Source organism: Tinamus guttatus, unplaced genomic scaffold (genome assembly GCF_059628265.1).
Source record: "Tinamus guttatus ecotype Peru unplaced genomic scaffold, ASM5962826v1 Tinamus_guttatus_pri_ptg000038l, whole genome shotgun sequence".
NCBI lineage: Eukaryota > Metazoa > Chordata > Aves > Tinamiformes > Tinamidae > Tinamus > Tinamus guttatus.
The window spans coordinates 4,346,251-4,367,273 of NW_028288572.1; the positions used below are offsets into that span (position 1 = coordinate 4,346,251).

The 21,023-nt window shown below is 36.5% G+C and overlaps 1 protein-coding gene across 7 annotated transcripts in view; it reads right to left on the bottom strand.

Annotated features, from left to right (window-relative positions):
• The window catches only part of PHF20L1 (PHD finger protein 20 like 1), a 51,903-nt gene that overhangs the window by 15,028 nt on the left and 15,852 nt on the right, over positions 1 to 21,023 (bottom strand). For 2 of the 7 annotated variants that reach the window (XM_088535006.1, XM_088534991.1), the window contains 9 exons: positions 19,873 to 20,080; positions 19,214 to 19,342; positions 14,149 to 14,231; positions 10,351 to 10,603; positions 8,181 to 8,378; positions 7,771 to 7,977; positions 1,792 to 2,010; positions 1,541 to 1,597; positions 253 to 351 (listed from right to left, as the gene is read on the bottom strand). In XM_088535006.1, coding sequence (XP_088391132.1) covers positions 253 to 351; positions 1,541 to 1,597; positions 1,792 to 2,010; positions 7,771 to 7,977; positions 8,181 to 8,378; positions 10,351 to 10,603; positions 14,149 to 14,231; positions 19,214 to 19,342; positions 19,873 to 20,080 — 1,453 coding nt within the window. Of the gene's footprint in view, positions 1 to 252; positions 352 to 1,540; positions 1,598 to 1,791; positions 2,011 to 7,770; positions 7,978 to 8,180; positions 8,379 to 10,350; positions 10,604 to 14,142; positions 14,232 to 19,213; positions 19,343 to 19,872; positions 20,081 to 21,023 lie in introns of those variants that run through there. The other 5 variants (XM_088535029.1, XM_088535021.1, XM_088534997.1 and 2 more) reach the window with 4 other exon arrangements.

Here is a 21,023-nt window from a genome sequence, read left to right on the forward strand (position 1 = left end):
GAAACACTTCTTTGGGTAAGCAGGTACAATGCTCAAATGTTCAGCCTTCAGCAATCTATTGTTTAGAGACAGGCTGTACTGCAGAAATGGGATCACAGTACCCTTTCACCATTAAGACCAAAAACTTATTATTTACAGTTTCTAAAATTCTAGGGTCATAACTGTTAGAAACCATTTTAAATGTTTATCTGTGAATGCCAAAAATAAGATCCACTAGTTTTGCTCATTAAAAAACACACATATTAAACTTACCATGCTGCTTAGATTTCTTCTTTTTTTTCTTCTTCTTTTTCTGTTTTGATTTATGATCTTTCTCCTTTTTCTCTTTTTTCTCCTTTTCCTTCTTTTTACCTGAAATAACGAAATAAATATTTTTAGACAGCAGCGACAGCAAATTCAAGCTATTTTGGTGACCTAATCAGATCAACATGATTCAATTTGCTTAATATCTTAGTCTCTTTTTAATTGATGGTAAAGTGATATATTGCCAAATGAGATATCATAGGATAAAAAAAAATAAAGCTTACAAAATGACAGATTTAAATAGCTTATAAGAACATAAAACAAAAGTGTTTGGGCCTGCAAATAAAGACTTAATTCCAAAAAAGAAGGTTATGTAGACTTAGAAAACATATACTACACCTACAGAAAATAGGTGAAACAGACTCACCAAACTGCTAATATTGTCAGCAGTTCTTACTGAACAGCAACATCGTAACGTAAAACTGATTCTGAGTAAAATTCATGTTTCATTTCTTGCATTGCTTTTCACTTGTAAGCACTGTTGAAATTCTCATGAGTATAGGTACTTTAGCTTGGAAGAATTCTGTTTATTCTTCTCATTCTCTCTGGATTAAATGTATCCCACAACACGTTAATTCCATAATCATTTTCTAAGCACCAGTTGTGAGACACATAAATATAAAATGCACTTGTTATGGAAAATAATCCTTAAATACTATCTTCAGGGAAATATTTCCTGCACAAAAATAGCATCTTATTATTTGCTGAATAAGTATAGGAGCAATACTTCACCCTTCTGGCTAATAACAATTCTAATTTACATACAATTTCTTGTTTATCTATAGCCATAATTTTTGCACATGGGAAACCAAGCCCCTATTAATTTACATTTGTGTTCAAGAATTGCCAAATGTTTTATCAGTCACATTTGGCTATTTTATTTTACCTGTCAGTAAACAGAAATAAATGCAGCAATACTAATTCAACTAAAATCAGCTTTTGTTTGGGATTCTTACCTGGGACAGGCTACTGCAGTCCTGACACAGATACTATTTGGATACTTCCAATATTGTTATTGGAAGTTCTTGATATTTTTCTTGTAAAACTATTTATTCCTCCACTACAAGCTTTTTGTATACACAGGCTGTAAGAGCAAAGAGTCCCACCTGGGCCCTGGAAATATCTGTATACTTCTACATTAACAGTTCAGAGCCATGAAGTAAAGTTAGAGCTGTTGATAATACTACTCTCCCAAACCTCTGCCTTTTTTCTCAGAATCTTCTTGCTCTGTACATACCATATGCTGAGGAGCTTTTCTCTTCCAGTTTTCCTTTCCTTTCCATCCTAACTGCACCTGCAAATTGAAGAAGAACATTAGCACAACGTCTGGCTGATGACCTGCTTTCTTTTAAATGCCATTAGACAAAAAGCCCTATTGGTATATATATAAGTATTAACAAACACACAACTAATACATTGATTTTTAATATCACTTTACAGTTATCTTTATTGTCTAAAGCACTGGAAACAAAAAGCATTGTAGTTTACCAACTTCTGAATGCTTGTCCTTCTCAATCACGTTCTTTAATATTTTCTCCTTCAGACTCTCAAAACATTTCTCCTTTATGGGCACAGAGTACTGTATCTCTGTCCCTTCAGAGCTCACTGATGTGGAAGACCGCTTTTTTTTACTATTCCCTTTGGGTAACTTTAGACTATTGGTTAAAGGCATTTCCAGATGTAAGGCATGTACATGGGACGAGGGTGCTGAAAACAAGAAGACAAATTTACTAGGCATTCAGTAAAAGCTGCAGCCAGCTCCCTGGCTGGGTCATACCACTAAAATGTCAAATACTACTATTATCATCACAGTTAACATAAGATTATTGAAAATGAATGCCTAGATCTCAGTCTTACATACAAGATGTTACATGCCAAAGAAAGTTTATCTATTTGGGAATTTGCATTCATTTTCTGAAAAGTAACATTAGTCTAAACATACTCTGCTCTACTTAAGCCTTTTTGTTTCCTTTTCGTTTTCCTTTAGCAGAAACCCATGTCAACAATAAGCATAAAATAGTTGATACTGTCAACTGTCTTCTATGGCATTGTTGGTATTCAGTATGAAACTTACACTTCAGTGTATTGCTTTTTTATTGGTTCAGTAACATTAATATAACCGTCCTTCAAGTGTATATTCAATATACATTTGAATTACACGCAAAATACTATGCTATCTGTTAGAATTCAGTATCATACTGACAATCCTCATTATTCAGCAATTCTTGGATTATTAATTGGGGCTTTTATCTCAGTGCGTATTACAAAATAACACAGCTGAACAAATGTTTATATTAGAGTCTTTCGTTGATTATATTTATAATCCAATAGAACTGTGGAATTTTCAAATATTCAAATTAGAACAAAAGCTATTTGTAAAGAACACCACCAGTATTGCTCAATATGGCAACTGTATTAGTCCATACAGTGCGAGCTCTAAGTTTCATCTAACCGTAATCAGGAAAGTCACTTTTAGGGCCTCTTAATATTAAAAACTCAACCAAAAAAACAGCATCCAAAATTCCTTTGCTGGTGTTGAACCAAAGAAAATAATCCTGAAGGAAACCTGTTACTTATCAAGATAAGTTAATAAGACAAAATACAAAGCTGATCTGGAATAGGTGTGCTCCCTCTTTTACCGTTTGAGTATTATGGAAACAAAAAGCATTTAAAAACACAGTGTTCAGATAATTTGCCAGGTTCGAGAGTCTTAAAAAGATTCTGCCGGCAGCAGCAATAACGTCCCGGGATGGTTTGGTGGAAAGGCCTTCCCGCCTTGGCCGAACCAGCCCACAGCACCGCCCGCACCAACGCTCTCGTTTGCTAATTCACGGCTCTGCTACGGGGCAGAAGCTGTTGTGCAGTCTGCAGAGCAAGGAGGATGTTTTTAACACGTCAGGAAGTGACACTTCTCCACATGACTATGTTATCAGGGTCCCCTTCTGCTCGGCCACCTAATTCATGAGAGAGAATCGGGTTGGGTCACTGCCATTTTCATGAAAAGCTCTCAGAAGGCCTTTTCCGAACGACCCCCAGGAATATTCAGTCCCAAGCAGTCTATTTCCATGAGTTAGTATTTAAAATTCATTATAGAAAATTAATCCTGACCTCACACATTTGTATGTGCTCTGCTATCACTGATGGCAATGCAAACTGTAGTACCTCAGTTTTTAACTCAACACAGGTGACTTGGAGGAGTCAGTGATTAAATAACCGAGAAAGGTTTGGGAAAATATCCATCATAATAGAAATCTGCTAGTCACACACACAAAAAAAACATATCTAAATGACACCACCACCTACGCTCCATCTCTGTAGTAACCAGAAAAGAGAAATTACTCTTATGCCTGCATAGCCTGCTTTGTTATTCCTGGCATTTACTTCTACTAATTAAATATTACCTAATATTAGCAAGATAAAGTATATAAAGTTATATACTGTAAGGTTATGTATAAGTAACATAGTGGAAATCATTGCAGATTGAGAATCACAATTTCACTTTTACCTAAATGAAGTGTTAACACTGGCAAACTCTTCAATTTTGAAGTGCCTAGTTATTATGCCTTACAAATAGCTCCAAAATTAAATAAAATAGACAATTAAGAGTCTAGTGACCAGGCAACCAATCTGGCAAAACAAACATTCATTTACGAAAGTGTCTTTTATGGAGACATGACCATATGTCTTTTTTTAACTGTTATTTTTAATTGCCATTTTGTCCCCGCGAGGAGTCTGCTGCCACCTCCGCACAGTGAAATGTGGCAGGTCTGCAGCAATCCCCAGAAAAAAAAAAGATGCTCACAAGACTGGACTAGATTTAGCTCACTTGAATTTAACAAATCTAATAATCAATTATCCCAATGTGAAATGACTTATTTCATTACACCATATCAGGAAAACTAAGTAGCATGATTTTTTTTTTCACCTTTTGGATTTTCAGTGCTTAAGATGCTGATATTGAAATACCCTTTAAACGCACACTATGGGTAATACCGAGGCCAGTGCAGAACGGGGCCTCTGGAAAGGACGAGGACGTGACAGCTTCTTTCTGGCCTTCACCAACTGCCCCACAGCAGCTGCTGGAAACCTCAGGGCCGGCAGAACGGCAGAAGCCACTGAAAGCAGCGTCCAAATTAGAAGCAAAATCAACTGTCAGCTGAAGTTAGGAGCCGAAATAACATGTCCGTAGAGTAGTAAGAGGTTCACAAACCTTTGGGAGAGCCTAGGTAATTCTTAAGGGCAGGGTAACTAAAAAAACTGCCTAAAGTTTATTTTAAAAAGGGTTTTTTTCCCTGGAAATTCCACACAGTAATTGTTTCTTGGTCACACTGCAGTAAACTTTTAAAACTGCACAAAAATATACAACTTTTCTTTCTTTTTTCTTTTTTTTTGTGTGATTTTTTTTTCCATTTAATCAACCAAATATTATCCTGGTGGCAAAATCATCTCCCCTGAGCTAGATCAGGGACTAGCAGCTAACATGCAACAATATTTTTTCCTCCTGCTTCAAATTTCAAATTCAAATTGCTTCATGTAGTTAGCAGCAGAAAACTATAGTGGTTTGAATGTATTCAGGCTGATTATGAATTTGCAGCTTGCAATAGGGTCAGTGATGAGAAAAGCAAACCACCTACACTTAAGCAGCTTGACAAATAAAGCGGGTCCATAAACCAGTTTAGCCAAAGCAGTGTATCGGTTCAAAAATTAAACATGAGGGCACCAGTGCCACCAGAAGAGCACAGTTGCTCCATACAGGCTGCAGACTGATGGAGTTGGTTGCAATGCTCTTGAGCTGCTTTATTTAACGACTGGCTATTCATTTGGAACAGTGACTTTGTGAAGGAAATTGTGCTAATACTATAAATTGCTATATACATGTCTGCACTGCAGTATGGAAGAATAGCTACTTCTCATCCCTTTCCTGTGAAAGGCACCAAGCAAGCGGCTTTTGAGTAAGAAGTCATTCAAATGCATCATTTTTGACAATGGAAAATTATTTTTTTGATTGGCTCAGCATGTGCCCTACATGAGAAGTCTATATTTTCACAGGCACAAATTACATCCCTGGGTCTAAAATAGCACCTAAATATCATGCCTCTAAATAGTATAAATGGCAGCCACCTTCAGAACGGCCAATGATCACAATAAATTACTTAAGGCTAAGTACATCCCTCATTTCCCTAATTTCCGAAACCATCTCTTTTTCTTTGCTGAATTATTCCAGAATTAAAAACACAGCAAGTCTGACTTGAGCACGCTTAGCAAATTCCATCGTATTACCAAAATTTAGAAGATCAGATTTCTACACAAAGTTTTGTCCAAGTAGCTCCAACAGAACCTAAAGAAATCTCAAACATCTTGAGCTGAAAAGGATTCATAATAGTTCTTTCAGGTGAAAAAAGGAGCTAATTGCAGATGAGTCTGTATTTTACATCAGAATTCTCAAATTGCGGCACAAAAAAGCAGTGCAATGTAAACACCAAACACAATATTTTAATTACACTTAGGCAGTCAGATGTTCCTCCAAACGGCAAAAAAAAAAATGCTATCACTATTCCTAGTACTTTCAAACCTCACCAAGGTCGAGAAAGGAAAGCTTTGGGAACCCCTCCCTTAGAAATCAATTTGCTTAAATGTTATAAATGCCACTGTTTAACAGCTCCATCAGATAAAAGAAATTATAAAAATACATGATTCTACTCATGCTATTCAAGCATGGAGGTATTCTGTGTAACTGCGTGTGCTTAAGTGCCTTTAATTAAGCACCTTCAGCAAAAGGTTCCAACTGTTTCATTTTCTCATTCTAGATGCAAAGAGCTTTTTTGATTTGCCAAATATTTTTAGTCATAAGTAAAAGGAACTATAAATAAAGAACATTATTTCTTTGGTTAAACTCAGCTGTGGCCCAAGACTACACCCAAGCTCGATCAACAAACTGGTACAACGATACTCATTGACACAGAAGGGAGTGAGGCTCCGAGTCAGACTGCTGGAATCCCAAAGCAGTCCCATGAGCGAAGGACGCAGCAAAGGAAGCACCTAGGCATCAACTTATCCAAAAAATATACTTAGAAAAGCCATAGTCCATTAAATTTGCAATAACTGAAATGTGAACTAATTAAAAAGCAGCAGATGGTAGATGCATGTTTCTTTTATGATCTTGTTCTCCAAGTGGGCAAATATGAAGCCTCAAAAGCACTTCTCTTAGTGGCAGAAGACATGAGACAAAAGGGCTTTTGCAGAAGAAATCTTCCCAGGAATCTGATTTTAGTATTTGGCAGTACAGAAAAGGCAAGCCAAGATTATTTTGTTTCACTGGAAAAATAAAGTAATTTTTTAAAAGCTTAACTAGTTCATTAGAAAACCTTGTCATCCTTAATTTCACAAATTAGCTGAAGAAATTAATAGCTTTTGTGCACGTGTGTGAGAAGAAGGAAATTAATAATCATATAATTTAACCTACACAATATTGACCTAAAAGGCCCACCCAGCCTTTCCTGCATAAAGCTAAGCAACTATGCTGCAATTCTATAAACCAATCGCATATGCAGATTCCCAAGAAGAGGCCATGTATTTTAAACAACAACAAAAACGTAGTGACCTATCGAATATTGCAGCTATTTTTTCACTTAATGTAAAGATGCTACAGTTTTCTCCTAAACAAGGCTAAGTTATCTTTTCAGGATGGCGTAAAGTTACATGCTTTATGGTCAGGCTCTCCTAGTAACTTGACTTTCATTCTAATTTTTTTCAACAGCTTTTTCATTTAAAAATGGCTAGTGAAAAAATTTTGCCTTGGGAGACAACTGAAAACCAGTATTATACTCACCTATAAAATGCTTATCTAAGAGGTTTGGCTTTTTTTTTTTTTCTAAAAAAAACATACCTAACATACACTAAATGTTAAGAGACTCTTCTTTAAGGGTCCAGAAATTAGTATGTAAAACTGGTAAAAGTGAGATGTAACACAGATTTCCAGTATTGGGCTCTATATTAACTCTCTGAACCCTTTCATAATTTAAACAAATTGCAGAGGAATTTTCTGAAGTATTTTAGCAATATATCCTAGAAGGCAAATGACAAAGTTTCCACTGCAAAGACTTGCAAATGAATGTGAACTGACTCTGAAAATTCTAGCAAGTTTTTAAGCTGAAGCCACAAAATAAATGAGTTCATCATATATGCTGGTATGTTAGTAAACAACTGCATAAAATAATTTACAAGTTTTAACACTACAAAAAGCCTTTAGAAAGAAGTACTACTTTGTATATGCACTCTCTCCCTGAAGTATGTTACAGAAAGTGCCAATGCAGTTCAAAGATGGTGAAAAACAAAGAATCCAGATCCACCCCCAGGAAGAAGTGGGAAGTCCCTTCTTTCTGTGGGTCCCTTCTTTCTGTGTGACTGAATACACATATTTGAACCCTCTAACTATAAACTAACTGCTTGTAAACTAAATCTCTTTACCTGACGCTGTTGTAGCTACTCTTCCATCAGTTACTGCTTTGGAAGAAAGATATGTAATCATCTGAATATCTTCCTTTTCTTTACTGGGATATTCATTACGGAAAGTGGATTCTGTGGATAATGGTGATGCAACTTCCGAACTACGGCTTAAGTCAAGAGGGAGACATGGTCCACGCTTCTCAAGTGACATATGAGCAACATCAGGTACTACATAAAAGAAAGAATGTAATATTAAAAAAAAAAAATACATAGGCCAAATAAATAACAGTTTGGGTTGTGGTGTTACATAACATACAAACAGAACAGCACTATAGCTACAATTAGTCAAAATACCCCATTAGTTGAGAATCATCTAATCTTTATGATTTAATTTCTCTTTGGCTGTTTTTTATTAGATTAAGATACATTACCCTCCAATTTTGATGGCTGTTGATTTTGAGCCCTGATGGAGAACACTTTTCCATCAGTAACTGAAGAGGGAGAAGAAACTTTTTCTACAGAATCATCAGGCAACGAGCAAGTGGCTAAACGCTGAGATCTCCTCCTCCGTTGGCTATGTTTGTAGGATCTAGGGGAATTCAGTGGCTGTGATGGACCTAAAAAGAGATCTTTCAATGTTCATGAAGCAGAGAGACACACCATAATCTTACCGTAGTGCTTTAGAGATCTAGAGATGGGCGTGTTTTAAATAGCTCTCATCTGCAGAACTAATAATCACAACAGAAACTGGTAAATAATTAAAACTATGATTACCAGAAAAAGTTATGCTTGAGACATGATTTTAGTTTTTCCTTATCATACATTTTCTAGGGTATCTACTTTCCCACTAATAAGCAAAATCATCCCCAAAAACACATGTGAGCAGACCACTTATAAAGGGGGTAGGGCAACAGAGTTTTGCAGTATTCAATCCCAGTTAAATAAATTATCACAATTAAATATCTAAAAAGTCAGGAATACTATTAACTTACAACTTTAAAAATAAGTAAGCAGAAGGAGTGTTTTACAGCTGATTTGCCAATTTTCTGCTAACCTGATATCAATACCCCAACTATACTTAAAACGTACACCATCAGTGCACAGCATAGCAAAAGGTCTGAAGAACCTCATGTTAAAAAAAAATAATGGAAAAAAAGAATGGGGGATTGATATAGGATGTTATAGGCCTGATTCATTAAAAAAAAAAAAAAAAAAAAAAAAACATGCAGACATCCCTAAACCACTCCCCTCTTCCATAGCTTCACAACTCTGCCTTGGAAAAATACCAGTTCATATATCATTACATAGCAAGTCACTCTTTCCTCCTACAGATGGTTTTGAGAGTCAAAGATGTGCAGATTAAAAATAAAGACAAAGCAAACAAGAATTAAATTTCCATTTGAGTTTGTCAAAGCATGAAAGCCACTGTCCCAAAGACATCACTAAAAGGACTAAGCTATTAAGCTTAAAAAGATTAGTTTGTCTTTCAAATATTTCTAAAGAAAAGTTTAACTTCAGTGAAAAGTGCAGATATCCTCACGGATACTTACCTACCATCATCAGGGCAGGGTGGGGAAGGCATTCTAGTATAAATGACTAGTATTTTGTGGGGACACCTAAAGATAAAACCTATACCAGTCTTTCCTGGATAAAACAGACAACTGAATTTGCTAAGCTCCCTCTCCCATTCACTTAAAGTTTCCTGAGAGAAAAGATTAAAAGAAAGAGCTATGTCCTACAGGAAGGTATCGACTAAAGACTAAAGGGGAATACACGATGCAGGTAAATTCTCCAGTCCCTATTTTAATAACTGCTCTAAAAGTAAGGCAAAAACCTTAGCTTTTGATATACGGTAAGCCCCATCTTCTGACAATAAACAACTTGTTTTACAAGGTCAGACTGAAGACTGAAAACTGAAGAAAAACTATAAAAAATGCATTGGCTTATACAAAATATCTCAATTAAAAATATATATAGCCCACTCAAGGATGCAGCATATATTTTCCCCTCTTCTTCTGCCAACCAGTATTTTGGTACTTTGAAGGTCAGTCACACGTTATGAGGCTGAACATCTACAGTACCTTCATGAGCTGCACAATATGGACCTTATTTCCTCACCACAGATCTTGAGCTCGTCTTTTCTTTCATGTCATATTTGGAGAAAGTATCACATAATGTAAGGAATACTGGTATAGCATATCAGCCCGCTGAACGCAGAATTTCTCAGAAAGGGAAAGATCCACAACCAAGAGCATGTCTTTTTCTTTTTAATGAATCAGGCCCCTTCAGAGGAGAAGTTTGATTTTTCCTCCATCACTGTGGAGATTTAAGCTATAGTGGGACTCGACCATTAAAAGCCATAACTTACTCTATAAATGTAAATGAGTTATGTCTGAAAGAGTAATTTGTACACCTGAGTGTGTGACTTTTAAAAATACAAAGATATCCCTAAGTCTCCACTTAAGACTCTTCTTTTTTAAGCAGACTCTTTTGTGAAAGCAGACTCATTTTTTAAAAGCAACACTGATTTACAATCAAAAATATTTTTTTTCTGTATATCTTATAAGAAATTAAGGTATTTTTTAAAATGTCTGTGCTCACTAGTTTTATTTATCACGGAAGAAGGAAGCTGAGACACCAGCGTCAAATCCTCGACTTGTATTAACTCTGGGGAAAGTGGTGATTTAGGGGGCTTTATACACCCAGAAGAATCTCCAGATTCTTGTTTGCATTTCTTGCTGCGAGCCTTTCCTGAAGACAAAGTTGAGGATAACAGTGCAGGTTTCTGAATGCTGGCAGAACTGCTAATATCAGCTTCATTTTTTTTCTGACTTTGTGGTTTAGGTGAAATCTCCTGAATAAATAATAAAAAATTGATACTTTTATTTCGGTTTCTTCACTGTAGTTCTTGTATTCTACTTTGATCTTTTAAAGTAACTTTAGAATTCAAAACACATTTTAAAGCAACAGTTAATATTTTCAATACAAGTGAAAAACATATTCAAATCACAGTTTTAAAGGGGCACTGTCAATTATTTTCAGTATTCAAAATACCTTTTCGCTATTTGCGATGTCTATATAAAGCATGAGAACCAAAATGTTTCCTTATATCCCCATTCAGAAACCACATCAAGATCTTCTTAGTTTCTGACTCTTTCATATTCAGGGTAGACCACGAATGGAGGGACAAAGAATAATTTGGAGAACGCTGTCGTTAAAAGTTAGAATAAATAAAGATGATCATTTTAAAAAACCTCCTCAAAAAAAACTTATTTTTAATTTGATATTTAAGACAAATTTTAGGAAAAAAAAACATGAAAAAGTTGACAATGCTCCTTTAAGGAAAGTCTCAAAACAATTAAAAAAATCCCAAAGACTGAACACGCTCTCACACAACCCCTTTAGTGCTGGGAGTCTGGATTTCACCACATAAAATGCTTGTGCAAACACATGAAGAAATCACAACTTCTAGCACCGCAGGGTTAAATAGATTACTAGCTGTGGAGAAAAATGAGCAGATAAAGAGTTAAAACACTTCTTGGGGAAAAAAAATATAATGCAACTTCCTAATAATATCAGTTTTCATTTGTTTTTGTTAATGCACATAATGGAATGCTGTTTTTTATACAATTCACATGCATTGACAGACATTAGCATAGTATTTTTACCTAGAAAGAAGACCTGCCTATTTTACTGGATAAGCTGTGCAAGAGTTACAACTTGCCCAGTAATGGCAAACTATGGTACTCAAATACCATAGTTTCTTAAATCTTCCCCCTCTCTTATCCCAGTTAACACAGCACAGTGTAACCTAATAAAAAGAGAATTATCAAAGCAAAATGATATTCTAGAATATGTGCACCACTTGGTCCAAACTAAACAGAAGTATCACACCTCTGATGATTCGAGGGTATTATTCGGTTTTTTTAGTATAAACAGCTTCATTTTTCACTGGAATATGGAAAGTGCCAGTGGAAACCAACATCAATGCACATTGTATGTACACAAAAGAGGCACCCTTGAATGCTATAGAATAGCCTATATAGTACCATATAAAGATCCAGTGCAAAATGTCCCCTTCAGCAGACATCAGTACTATCTTGAGTACCTCCAATATACACATGTATTAAGTGCACTTTATTCATTAAAAAAAGAAATTGCATGAACCACAGTTCATGCCTATGCTGGTTATAAGAGGTATTACCAGAAATTAATTAGAGCCATAACTTGTAAATAAACAATTTTATTGTTCATCTTCACAGATGTGAAAGACAGTACTACAGCATCCATTACTTTCAAATTACAAAGTTTCTTAAACAAGATTAAAAAATTAAATTAATATTTTGATAAGGTGCTTAACCTTTTAACAGGACAAATTAACATTAAAAACCTTAAAGACTTAATGCTAATCATCTAAGCAGATCTTGGTCAAAAGGAAAGATAGCATAACCTACCCTAATACAGTTAAATATACTACTGTATCTGCACCTAATTGTCTGAGGTTTCAGGTTCAAAAAATGTAAACTAAAAAATATATATAAATATAAATAAAATATACTTCCATCAGCAAAGTAAGTTTCTGGCTGTTGGGCTGAATACTTCTACCATGTCCATATTACATTATCAAAAAAACCAAGTAAACAAACAAAAAACCAAAACTTTAGATATTTTACCCATCTAATTTTACAGCTGTAGCAGACAAAACCTCCAACTAAGGGCTGCCAGCTTTGCTATTGGAAAATCTTTTAGGGAATCTGTAACTCTGCCAATTTGAATTTGGGCAGGAAATTAGGGAAGAAAAGCTGTAAGCTCATAATTGTCCCCCACCTATATGGTTAATCGTTTAAATATTTGTGGGGCTTCTGTTTTTAGACAGAAGGGAAGAAAAACAACAGTTCGGGATTTTAGATGCCTCTTTAAAAGAGCTCAACTTGTATTTCCAAAAATTAGTTTTTTTCAGACCATTAGCATGTAAACAATGACAGAGACATCTGTATTTTTATTTCTAATTAACAAAACAGAAACAGCTGAGTTACTAAGCCTAAGAAATAACAAAAGGTTTTTAATAAATATGCACTGCAGTTTATACTGTTGCATACACAGTCTATGTAAACCACAAAGCCCCATTCAACTCAATGGGATTCTGCAAGGTAAGATTTACATTGTAATGATTCCTCCAGAAACAACATGCTCTCAGCCATTTCACAGTTTTTTGCACTTTGAAAATATTACACACAACAGCAGTAAGTCATAGCATCTTCCATATGCAAAAATTTGAGAAATGGAATGTCATGTCAATACACTGTAAACCTTTATGCAAAATATCAGTCAATGCACCGACACTGCCGTGGCTCAGGTAGCCGTGACAGTGACTGCATTAAAAACAAGGTAACGTTCCATTGACTGCACTCGTATCCAGTGTGGTATCAATGGAAAAAAAACACAGCAACATAATTATGTATCAGCTCTAAAAAACAGTACAACCAAAATATCAAGGAAGTTTGGGGTAGGGAGTGCTTATAGAGTGTGCCGAGGTTTAAGAATAGAAGTGCTTTTTTTAAGAAGTGCATGAAGCAAGGCTGTTTTATTTAAGCACTGCTATTAATGAATGAAAATGAATACAAAAAAGCTGTATTAAAACTACATTAAGGCTCTGATTTATGGCAAGGCAAAGCAAAGATGCCCAGCATCAAGACTACTTTTCATCCTTAGCTTGCTTTACTTGCAAGCTTGCTTTACTTAGCTTGCTTAAGCATTCAGCCCTTTGGATGTGCACAATAATGTTGAGTCAAGCAATGCCTGAACACAATGGAATAAGCCAAAGACAAAGTGGCAGCCTTTAGGTGCTGCAAATATGCAGATTTAAAAATCAGACCCTTAACATTATTTAAAAGTTTCTTTTTTGTATTTATTAAAACACACACCCTAGCAAAATTTATGGCTCATTGAGCAGTTCAGAAAACACAAACAGTCTACAACACTATTCTTACAATATAAAAGAAACTTCTTACAAAAGAAGTTTTACTTGATGTCAAAAACCTGTTTCGAACACAAATCAAATTTGCGTAAAGGTCTTCTCCTAAGCCAGTCATGGTCATAATTCCAGCTAGAAATTCTATCTTGGGAAACTGGTCTCCTAATTTTGGTTGCGTGGTGACTTTTTGCTTCTGTTTTTTTGTTAGTTTCTTATATGAAAGTTCATTACTGAAACTCAAGTTAACTCTGTGGTCAGAGACAATTAAAAACTATACACCTGGCTATGAGGAAATGTAAACATAAGATTGAGTTTCAGTTCCCTATTATATACAAAGGGGCTAATTTTAGTGTTGTAGGTACTACACCTCCATGGCACACTCCAGTGGGAATCTTGCAAAAGAATCAAACTCTACCATTTCATACCTGCTCCAGGACTGGAGCTGTTTCTTTGTTGCCTTCTTTTTTTTCAGCACCATCTGCAACAACAGCTTTGGATGCCAACAAACCTTAGGGGAAAAATTGCAAAGATTTTCATTTAGAAAAAGCTTGTGAGGAGGATTCGTGAAAAACAAAACAAGATGATAAGAGAAGAAATATGAAGTATTTGCATTTTTAATATAATTCTCTCTGAAACAGCTCTACACAAAGCTAAGTGGGATAAATTGGAAGAAACAACTTCCCAGGATGGCCGAGTTATCATGAGACATACATTTCTGACATGTCCTCTAGCAATACAAAAATATCACACCAACAGTCATAAAATAATACCTCACCATTGGGAAGTGTTCAGGCTTCAAAAACCAGCAAATAAACCTTAAATAAGTTACAGAAATCTTTTTCTTCCTCTCACCTTTTCTGGGCTTCAAAACATTCTCGTAAGGCAAAAGCGTTCAGAATATTTGTGGGGAAGGAGGGAGTCCGGGAAAAATAAATTGTGATATTTTCTTAGAGAGCTGTCAATTTTTTCTGTGTCTCATGAGTTTTTCAATTCATTTTTCATTTACTTGCTTCAGTTTTCTGGTAAGCAAGTATTTTCAAAAGCTTTTTCAGAAGACCATCTTCAAAACAAGAGTCGCAAAGTACTATGATTTTACATCTAAAGAAGTTAACTTCAAAGCAGAAACCTACTTAGCCCTAGGATATTAATATAAATATTATCTAAAAATATTTTAATTCTGCATTGGATTTCATGAAAGACGATACTCTTGCATACAAATTAACCTTTGCAACTCTAATTATCCTGGTTAATTCTGACTTGATTTATACATGTTCTTTATTTTGATCTCTGCCGCAAAAAAAAAAATCAAAATTAAGTGAAATATGTTTTTACATATTAGATAACGATATACAGGCTAGAATGCGGCTTCTGAAGTTCTTTCAGAAGAACTGTTACAGGATTTCAGTAACAGTGATTTGGGAAAAATAAATCCCTCACAGTTGTCCTGTATCTGACCTTTGCAGTAAAATTGAAAAGATATTACAGTTGGGGTGCTATTTGAAGACATGTATGAATAAGGCAGGGCTACTTTTCAGAAAGGCTTTCTTTGTATTTTCATACAAAGCAGTAACAAGAATCCCCAATGTGCAAAACAAATTTAGCAAGCACCTCATGCTTGATTCCTGAAAATACTCCCAGATGAACCAGAACACTGCCTGTGCTAACATAAATATGAAGATAATTTCCTGTCTGAGAGTGCCTGAAGAAGTCTCAAGCTATAATGACTCATTTATCTACTTCAAGAGTTTTATTTTTTTTCCTACCTAGAAACTCAGGCTTCAGAAAGGAAACGACAGCTCAGAAACTGACTTAAATTCTGGCAGACCTGGGAATATACAGCCCTCCTTATTTTCTTCTTCCCATGAGGTATATTGTTAACCAAACAACACGGGTGCAGGGAACAAGCACCTGCGAGCACCAGGACTCTCACTGGACCATCTCTGGTCAGCAGCAGTACACAAGAAATAAAAAGCGTGGTGCAGCATGGTGAAGAACACGCATTTTGTTCTGTTAACTCACTACAGATTCTCTTAGGTAACACTGTATTGGGAAATGTGGAAACAAACATTCCAGCAAAAGTAAAAACCAGCTGGAGAGATGTTAGTATCTTCTTAATGGCGATAACATTCAACTTCTGGAAACAATTTCACCGAGAGTAACAGTAACAGAAGAAGAACTGAGCAACATTTTTTACCAGGTGATCAAAGAACACGAGGGCAGCTGCTGTCCTTGTAGCAGACAGGACAAATGAATGAACATTTGACAAACAAATACTGAATCTTGAAATGAAATTCAAAGACAGTTCCCTTCAAACAGCCTGTACAGTCAAATTATTTGCCCTACATTTATTTACTTGCCCAATATAATTCCTAATATACCTGGTAAGTGGTGATGGAACAGTTCATGCCAGACACCATTTCTAAACACATGGAAGACAGGAGGTGATCACAATTCAGCATGGATTCACGAAGGAGAAATCATGCTCAATCAACCTGATTGCCTTCTGTGATGGAATGACTGGCTGGATAGATGAGGAGAGAGCAGTGCATGTTGTCTACCTTGATTTCAGCAAAGTTTTTGACACTATCTCCACTAACATCATCACAGATAAGCTCAGGAAATGTGGATTAGTGAGGACAGTGAGGCGGATTAAAAACTGGCTGAAGGGCAGAGCTCAGAGGGTTGCAGTCAGTGACGCAGCCTAAGTGGAGGCCTGGAGATAGTGGTAACCCCTGGGGTCAATACTGGGTCCAGTATTGCTCAGCTTATTGATGAAGGAACAGGGTACACTCTCAGCAAAATGCATAACTGAGGGGAGTAGCTGACACAACAGAGGGCTGTGCTGCCATTCAGAGGGACCAGTCCAGGCTGGAGAGTAGTGCAGAGAGGAGCCTCATGAAGTTCAAGGCAGGTGCAGGGTGTTGCAGATAGGGAGGAATAACCCAATACACAGGTACAACCTCAGGCTGGCCTGCTGAAGAGCAGCTCTACAGAAAAGGGGGTGGGAGTTCTGGTGGGCACTGAGCTGACCGTGAGCCAGCAACAGCCCTTGTGGGGAAGAAGGCCCACAGTAGCCCGGGGTGCCTGAGGAAGAGCTGCCAGCAGGTCGAGGGAGGTGCTACTGCCCCTCTTCTAGTCCTGGTGAGGCCACACGGGGAGAGCTGTATTCAGGTCTGGGCTCCCCCAAATAAGAGAGACAGGGAGGTAGTGGAGAGCAGCCAGGACAAGGCTACAGAGGTGAGGAAGGACTGGAGCATCTAAACTATGAGGAGAGACCGAGAGACCTGGGGCTGTTTAGCCTGAAGAACAGAGGGCTGAGAGGGGAATCTTATCAGTGTGTACAAATATCTCAAGGGAGGGTTGTCAAGGGGATGGCGTCAGCAATAGAACAAGAGGCAACGGACATAAACTGGAACAGAGGCAGCTCCATTTGCAAATGAGGAAAATCTCTACTGTGAGTGCGACTGAGGGCAGGAACAGATTCCCCAGAGATTTTGTGGAGTTGCATTCAAGGAGATATTCCAAACAGCTTGGATGCAATCCTGTGCAATGTACTCTAGGTGACGCTGCTTGTGCAGGGGGGTCCCTTCCAACTTCAGTCTTTCTGTGATTCAGGACTTGAACGTTTTCTAAGAGTTACAACGCTTTATTGTTCCCTTGTAGCCATTTAGATGGATACACCCATCACAAGCATCATCCCTAGCCTTCCTTCAAATCAAGTAAAACCCATGGTGGAGACAAAATATAAACATACAATCTTCAAGCATAAGCTAGCACATAGCAAGGGGAAGTATGATCAGCAGCAGTTACATTTTCAAAACTTCTCCATTCTATGTAGCAATAAACAAAAGTACAATATGATCTGCAAATGCAGGTGCTACTTCAAAAACAGGTCATTACATATAGTAACTACCAAGCATGACAAATTTGGTTTCAGAATTAAAAGTTTAATTCACTTAGACCAAATGGTAACACAACCTCAGTTAGTAGAGAAAGTTTTTCAGAGACAAATAAAAACTCTTTTTAGAAGGAGAACTCAATAACTGCAGTGTTTGTTGTCTAATTACAAGTCTACACGAGTCCATTTGTGATAGGCACATGTTTCAATAAGCATAGAAAAATACCATTCCTGGAACCACAGGCTTTTCACAGAAAAATACCATTTCTAGACTAGTTTCTGGTATCTTCTGCTACACCTTATCCTCTTGCTGCTTGGCAGCATTAGGTTGGGCTTTAACCAGGGAAGTGAGCAAAATGAGCAGACTGAAGTGACAGTTGTCCATTAACCCAAATCAATACAAAAGAGGAAACCTTCCAGAAAATGATATTCTGGAGACTGAAGGTATTTTTTTCTAAATATATGAAAAGTATCATCTTCAAACCATGCTCCATATTGCCCCATTTAAGTCCTTTAGTTTAAAAACACTGATTAAGAGAGATTGAAATAGATACACGCTCACAGGAAAACTGACTAAATATTCTCACCTGACTTACAAAAGGTGGCATCAGCAGAAACAAGTCTGCAAAACCCCATCATGCAGTTTAGTAAACTGCAACAGTTCATGTAAGGAAAAGCTGAGATATGGGATTTTTCAGCCAGAAGAGAAGGCTGAGGACATATTTGGGCTGTGAAGAGGATGATGCTCATACTTCCTCAGTTGTGACCAGCAAGAAGACAAGAGAAAATAGGCACAAACTGAAACACAGGAAGTTCTGCCTGAAGGTAAGGAAAAGCTTCTTTATTGTGAGGGTAACAGAGCACTAAAACAATTACCCAGAGAGGGCTGTGGAGTCTCCATCCTTGGAGATACTCAAAAACAATTTGCTCGACACTGCTTGAGTAGGGGGGTTGGAGCAGATTCCACAGAGCTCCCTTCCAATCTCAACTGTTCTGTGATTCTGCGAGTTTAGCTTAAAAATATTTTGTATCTCTATGTTTTCATTTAATATCCTTGAATAATAAATAAAGCACAGATACTTCAGATACTGCCAGACCCTTTTAGCTCTTATTTCAATATCTAGGCTTTATACTTTACTGTAAACCTTTCCACAACCATTTTACATTATGACAAACTAGAATAGAATACTTGATTTTCCCAAACTAGTGACTGTATTAATTTACAGGGGTGACATGTAACTCATGACTGTAAAGAACTTGCGCAAATGCCAAATTCACCAGTTAATGGAGTAATGAGGCAGCTGGAGTTGAGAAAAGTATCCATATGCAAGAAATTAATTTGATAGTATTTATAATTTACTAGGAAGATAATTCTCGTAAGAAATCCTTCTTCGAACTCACAAATAAACTCAATTTTATTACTACTTCCACATTGCTTTAAACTCCAAACTAGAATATGGTTAATATCTGTCTGATAAATGTGCTTTTACTGATCAACTTGAGTACCTTTTATGTAAGCATATGTATTTCAATGCATTAGAAAGGGATAAACATCTTAACAACAACAACAACAACTAAAAAAGGAAGTTTACCAGTGATCTTGTTAAGACGAGCTCTCTTTGCCTGAAATGAGTTGCCTAGATTACTTTTCCTCTTGTGGGATAATGTGCTCTCTGCCTGCACAAAGGCCATCTTTGGAACATCCACTACAGGAAAGCCTACTGTTAAACAAAAGGGAAATCTGTTAACTTCACAGTTAATAAATTATCATCAAAACCAAAATGAATGGCATTCTGAATTTCAGAATGGCTATTACATTTTAATAACTATAAAATTAGCTGCTGTATTGTAACTGACATATTCTAAAGACTTACAGTATTAGACTGAGGCGTTAAATGTTAACTACTTTTAAAACAGCAATTTTTACTCAGTATTATGAGAGGTACAGTAACAGACTTAAAACGAACACATTTTTAATCGACCTTGAAAAAGTCTCAGCTACTGCTGAATTATCATTCCCATTGGAAAAGTTATCTTTAACAATCTCTAGGAGTATCTCACAGTTAACAAAAGATCCAGGTATTGGAACCAGAACACAGTGTCATTCAAAAACCTACATTTTATTCTTAGAGGTGGACAGAAGTTTTGCAAAAAGGCAAAAGAAAAAAGTTTCTTATATGACTAAGAGCACTTAGCTAGCTTACTAATCAATTAACAATGCTATTTCATCCCTTATAGAATTTGTTTTTACCAAATGTGTCACTAGATGTAGGTTCCTCTTCCTTTTTTTGGACTTCCTGCATGATTGTAGAGGTTGAGGTTTCTTCCTTTTTTGAAGGAACTTTTAGCCACTTTCTTTCCTCTTTATCTTTATTGCTGTTTGCGCTGGTTCTAGGTTTACTTCCTGCTTTGTTCTTGGCTGCTGCTGCTGCAGCAGCTTTGACCAAAGCTATCCAATCCTCCAAGAAGGAAAAAAAGTAAATATTAAAAAGAAGGTTGAAACTCAAATACAATATATTTATAAACCCAGTGAACTTCATCTAGAAGTGTTCCAAAGCAGTTGGATGTAATTTTATAGCTAGTACTCTAGAAGAAGCAAAATCATGCCCCCAAATTACCTATATAGATTTGAAGTATTATCCGTATGCTATGTGGATAAAGAGCAAGAAAAAAAAAAAAAAAAAAGGTTCAGAAGGACACTGGATACAGAATTCTAGCTGCACTAGTTCCCTTACAGCTTCTTTTACATCTTACAGATTTAGAAAGTCAAGAGCTACCAAACCCAACCAAACCACTGAGGTTACTGCCTTCCCAGCTGTGCCATACATCAATTGTACTGTGGCTCACCTTTAACTGTTATTCAAAAGGACAATAAGCCTTAAACGTAGTCCAGAAAACCGCATGATATAGGGACAGAGCTCTTCTGAATTAGATTCATAAAGCACTGACAAAGCTTTTATAATTACACCTGTTTTTTTTTTTTTTTGGCAACAACTACAGGTAACATTCTTTTTGTATTTTATCTTCCACATCTTATTTAATATTTTTTATAAAGCTCTCCAACACAGTTGGATTTTACAAAATACATTTAAGGCGATTAAGGAGTACCATTTAAAAAATGGTTAATTTGACCATATACGATCATCCAGGGAATAAAGAAGAGAAATTAGAGATAAATTCATCTAACCTTAGAAATGTAAATGAAGCCTCTGGTTACTCTATACAGAAGGAGAGCGCTAAACACCTCCAAAAGCCGAGCCAAGCTCCTTCCATTAGATCTGATGTCTCCCAAGTGTCAGGGATCAACCAAATCTAACCAAGAGCAACGTTTACAATCCAGCAGTAAGTACTAAATATCTGAAAGTGTTTTTGAAGAACAATTAGCTTACTACAGAGATTTGG